At 44.3% G+C, this 5,686-nt stretch overlaps 1 protein-coding gene across 1 annotated transcript in view; it reads left to right on the forward strand.

Annotated features, from left to right (window-relative positions):
- The window catches only part of ATP9A (ATPase phospholipid transporting 9A (putative)), a 127,543-nt gene that overhangs the window by 93,686 nt on the left and 28,171 nt on the right, over window positions 1-5,686 (forward strand). Inside the window, exon 15 of the mRNA XM_019509770.1 lies at window positions 3,656-3,817. Within this exon, the coding sequence (XP_019365315.1) occupies window positions 3,656-3,817 (162 nt within the window). The remainder of the gene's footprint in view (window positions 1-3,655; window positions 3,818-5,686) is intronic.

Genomic DNA, 5,686 nt, shown 5'->3' on the forward strand with positions numbered 1-5,686 from the left:
CCAGGATGATTTGCACCTCCCCAGCAAACACCTCTCACAGGGTGGGCAGGCTAGCCTTAACCCAACCTGTCTGCTCCAGCGGAGCAGGGAGGCATGCTCTTGCATCCCCTGGTTTCTGGCCTGGGCCACTGCAAGCATGTGGCTGCATTTCCAGAATCAGAAGTGAATGTCTGTTCACTTATTGGTTCAGTCTACACAGCTTAAACTAACCTGCAAAGATTGACTCAATTCAGCCTTGGGCTTTTTGACTGTCTGTTCTTAGCCCAGGCGACTACAACTGTGTCTCACCACTGGGCACTAGGGGAGCAGGTTTGTCTTCAGCAAGTAGCTACCAAAGATGGATGAAAACAAAAACTTCTTATTCAATGTAATTTACACTTGGAGAGACTTACTCCTTACTCTTTCAGAGATAATTCAGCACTGGATTGGGCCAGGTTACCTCAGTTTACAGGGTTTTGTCTTTTGTTTGCTACTTTTTTGCACTAGTGTACTGGTCTGTATCCCTAGCAAAACTTTTCAGCAACACAGAACTGGCACCAGAGGCTGCAGCCAAGTGTCTAACTCCTGAAAACCAATTAATTTAAAAAAAGAAACAAAAAAACCCCCTTCCCCTTTCAACTTTATGAGAACCTGCACCTGCCAGGGAGAGCCATGCCAATAGATCAGGGGTGGACAAAATACAGCCCATGAGCCAGATATGGCCTGTGGAGAGGCTTTGTGTAGCCTGCAGCAGGTCTCTTGGTCCCATCCAGCCCAGACACTGCCCTCCCGTGGTGCATCCTCCCATCTCTGGGCGAGCAGAAGGGCTGGGGCAGCTCCGTGACAGGACTGCCTTTCTAAGAAGCCCTGGTGGTGACAGCTCTTTCTAGCTGCTGCTACCGCTGGCCCCAGCCCCATGATACTGGTGCACCACAGCCCTGACCTGGTGCACCCTGCACCTGCTCTGAATTTGCCCGCCCAGGCTGAGCAGCGGCAGGCAGAAACTTGCTCAGCACGGAGAAAAAGTGGCTCCCCCCTCGCCACTCCCAGCACTTCCTGGTGCAGTTGGCGCAGCCCAAGCCCTGCTGGGCCGCCCTACATCTCCAGCATCATCACCACCTCCTCTGGGCTGCCTAGTGGCTGCTCTGTACTCACCACTGCTCCGCTGGGTGGCCTGGAGGTGGCGGTGACAGCACCAGAGCTGCAGGGCAGAACCAGAAAGTACCAGCAGTGGCGAGGGGGAAGGGCTGCTTTTCCCCTGCGCAAGTTTCTGCCTGGCCACCACTGCCACCGCTTAAATTGGGCGAGCAAGTCCGGAGCAGGCGCAAGGTGCACCAGATTGGGGCTGTGGTGTGGGTCCCCTGGTACCCCAGGGCTGGGGCCAGTGGTGGCAGCAGCGGGAAGGAGTTGCCACTGCCTGGGCTGCCTAGAAAGGCAGTGCTGGCACAGACCCACCCCAGCCCCACTGCATAGCCAGGGGGTGGCAGGACATGCCACATCTAGGCAGTGTGGAGCAGGTGTGTTGCATGCTGGGACTGCGTGCTGCTGGCAGTGGTGGGGAGGTACCGCAGGGTGTGCTGACTCTGGGCTGTTGCAGGACTGGGGTGGGTGCTGACCAGCAAACCCACACAAATCAAGACAATTATTTTTTTTTAATACAATTAAAATACTTTATTATGGATGTTTGATTTTTTTAGTATATAATTTAGGGGTTTTTTCTGGTTCCAAGATGGCAAATCCCCTTCCCCATAGGAGGACTTCTGGTGGCAAAGGTCAGAGGTTAGGGAGCAGGGATTCTGGTCCCAAGATGGTGACCAGGGGGTGGGGCACCTGTCAAGGGGCGGGGCTACCATTGTGGCCCTGGACAGCTCACCAAAACTTGATAAGTGGCTCTCCAGCTTTAATAATTACCCACCCCTGCAATAGATCTAAATATGAAATATCTTATTAGATGGAAATCCAGTGATCCACTGGGCCTGTTCATTTTGATTTTGATGGAGACTGTGGATCATACCTTGTGCTGTAGCTGTAACTATGTTAGGAGTATCAGGTTTAAATGTGGGTTTCTCTTTTCTGCTCAGTATGCATACACAGTTCTCGCTGATGTTAAAGCACATATTTCACAGTGAGACTATCGACTCATGGCTTAATTATTTCAAGTGGTGTTTCATTCTTTCGTGGACTTCCTTGGAAGACAGGAATAAAAGAGTTCAACCCTTTTTGGAGTAAATTAAATACTTTGTCCTGGGCACTTGGATTCAGCAAATACACTTACTGTGCAAGAGATGAAATGTCAGGAATAATCATGGTTATAGAAGTGGTTACTCTAGAAGGAAGAAAAACATCATTAGTAACCCAGTCTCTGCCAAACTCTTAACTCTAATCAGCCTGTCAATAGGAGGTTTATGGCTGCAGAATCAAGATAGGTAAAAGCTTTTCACGTACAGCTCTAGACACCTTTGGTCTTAATGGATGTGTATAAAAATTAGGTGAGAAATTCACTGACACCAAGGCCTTGTTTGTATGTATTTATTGAGTAGAGTGGCTAGATACTGCAGTTTTTCTTCTCGGATATTTTACGTGTGCTTTGGGTTCTAAATCTTTCCATGCCGAGTGAATAAAGAGTTTCAGACTGCAGCCACTAAAATAACCCGGTTATATATTCCCTGATAGTGTAACCTCATTTACTGCAGTGTAGTTATACTAGTAGAAGACTTGGCCTGAAACGTCTATCAGAGATTGAACTGAATTAAACAATCTGATGTAGGTTTAGGCCAAAGGTGGTGGTGGTTGTTTTGGGGTTTTTGTTGCCAGGTTTGGATTTTTTAAATTTTTTTGTGGGGCGGGGGGGGTTTGCTTCGGTCATGAAGGTATTAAAAGGAGATGGGGACAGGAAGGGATCAATTACTAAATGTGCAATATAGACTTCATACACAAGTTCCATCTGAAACCGTCCTGGTCACATGGAAGTAGCCTGTTGTTACTGTGCTGACTCAGTACAGTCATCTCAAGGGGAGGTCCTGCTGCAAAAGGCTGAAGCTGACTTGGGAGCTTTCTTCTGCTCAGCTCTGTTTACAACAGTTGTTGCATCCCTTCACATTTTAGCCTAATGCCTAGTGCACAATAATTAGGCCTGACTTCACTAGTGAACTTTTACTGAATCCCCTTTCATTTCACATTTTAAATACCAGTCATTGTAGACCTAATGCTGCCCCTGCTGGCTTCAGCGTTGCAGATCCTTTTTCATCATGTTCTCTTTGATTCTGTGCACTAATATCCACTGTGTGTGTGTGTGTGTGTGTGTGTGTGTGTGGGTTGCAATTCAGTCAAATGAATGTCGTAGATTTCTACTACAGAGAGAGGTATTTCAACATAGTTGGCTGGTTGGGAACACTGTTATACCTACTGTGCATTGCTAGATTTTTAGCAGGGTCTACCAAAGCCAGACAGTATTGTCACTCGATGGAACTGGCCTCAGAAAATAATATTCAAGGGCCATTTATTTATATTACACAGGCAAAGTAGATAAACTGATCCATTTTACAGTGACATTAATGACTGAGTAACTTTTTTCTTCAGTTAACCCACTCTCCCTTCCCTTCTGGTGTTCATTTACATGACCTTTGAACTGCAAAGCTCAGCAGGCTATCTGACCTACGACCCTTCTTGTGTTTAGGTGGCCCTGGTACAGTGGACGGAAAGCGTAGGCTTAACGTTGGTTGGTAGAGATCAGTCCTCCATGCAACTGAGGACACCTGGTGGGCAGATACTAAACTTCACCATCCTCCAAATCTTTCCATTCACTTACGAGAGTAAACGTATGGGAATCATTGTTCGGGTAAGTTGCACATGTGCCTTTTCATCCTTCATGGAACTGAATTGAATAAGCAAATACAACTTGTTAAGTCTCAACAGTGATATACGGCATAAGGAATTTTGCATTATCTCTTGTCTAGTCATATCATGGTCTAAAACATGGTCTACACTGAAGTACTGTGATCACTGCTTTTTGAACCTGATTAATATATTTTCTTCAGCCAGATGTTGCTAACTGCACAAACCCTGAAGGACTAGGGCAGTCTTCAGTTTGCGATCACCATGATCTGTTCCGAGATAAAATATCCAACAAAGATGGGTCGCGTCAGTTTTACCATGAAATAAATTGGGCAAAATCAACTCCAGATGGGTGACTAGTGCTGACCTTGCTTCATTTACTTCACAATAAAGGTCTTTGCTTTGTGATCAGTGTTTTCTCTTTGTTGGGTATTTTACCTTGTGGTGGCTTGTGGGGGAGGAGTTAACTAGTGGGTAGAGTGTGTGAAGCAGTCAAAGATGATCAATAGTTTTCTCAATGTATGCATTTAATATGCTTGCACAAACAGATTGTACCTTTGTTCCAGTAAGCATCTGATATTGCATCTAATTGAGATGACAAATTCAATGCATGTTCATAAACATTGCTGGTATTGTATTCCTTTTCATCAGCTGACTTATTTTGATAGTGGAAAATTATACAGACTGTGAAAAGATGAGTTGAATTCTCTTGATACCATTTAAGTGGTCTTTTTGAGACTCCTGTCAAAAAATGTGGCAAATTTTATTTTTTTTTAAAGTAGAAGATATTTTCAACAGCATCTTCTCATTTTTGACTAAGTCTCGTCTATTGTAGCAGTGGGCAGCAGTCATCAACTTGAATTTCATCAAGGTTTGGTGACCTACTCCAAATAAAACGGGTCTGACTTAGCTTAATGACACCTTTCTTTTTCCTTTTCCTCTGAAAAAATTACCGTAAGTTACATTGGTCTAAGATAGACCAGGATTTTGAAATTTCACATTTTTTTCTTTTCCTTTTTTAAAAGCATCTATCAGCTAAACTCCTCCCTTTCATTTAGGGGACGGGGAAGCATTTCAAATGTAGAGTATAGAATAGGTGTAATTTAACTGAAAATAATAGCAAAACTCCCATTGATCTTACTGGAAACATCTTTCCCCTGATATTGAGTAGTTAAGTAATTTAAGCCTTACCTACTCTCTCATTGTCTTGTTAACATATCATACTTTTATTTTACAGCACAGAGCACTGTAGATGAGCAACCAAACAAACTCTATTTTCTGTTTTGTATTGAAGCAGACTTTTAATGAATAGATGCTTGCTGGGTCAGTGTCACTGTACCAGGTTTCTATATCCTCAAGCATCTGTTTAAAAAAAAGATACCTAGGAGTTGTTGCTTGTATTTCACTGTAGCTTTACAGCATGGAGAAATGGCAGCCAGGCCCTAGCACTGGCCCACCTTGGACCCCAGCTGGGTCCTTCTGGGCTGCATCCAGAAAATGTTGCTGACCACTTATCTAGGCAGACTTCTGCATAACGCAGAGCCTAGGATTTCAACCAAAGGGTCCTAAGGACATCACCAGTAATATTATTTTCAAACTTCTTTGCAGAGATGTCCATCTCTTATACTCGTCCTATCTGATTTGTCTATTGTAAACTGTTTAGCAAATAAGATCTAAGCAATCTGTTCATATCCAGAACAAGTAGCAGATGTTTCTTGAGTTGAGACAATTTGGCAATGTTGACTCATTGCGCACGATCAGCTGTCGTTGTTTAGTCGCTTACTATTCCAGTTGTTAGCAGTCTAGTTTTAACAAAGCAGCCATGCTTTTTTCCACCCCCAATACTATTTTACTGGCTTATCCTTCTCTAAAG

Source organism: Gavialis gangeticus, unplaced genomic scaffold, assembly GCF_001723915.1.
Source record: "Gavialis gangeticus isolate Ggan-Ray unplaced genomic scaffold, GavGan_comp1, whole genome shotgun sequence".
In the NCBI taxonomy this organism is placed as follows: domain Eukaryota; kingdom Metazoa; phylum Chordata; order Crocodylia; family Gavialidae; genus Gavialis; species Gavialis gangeticus.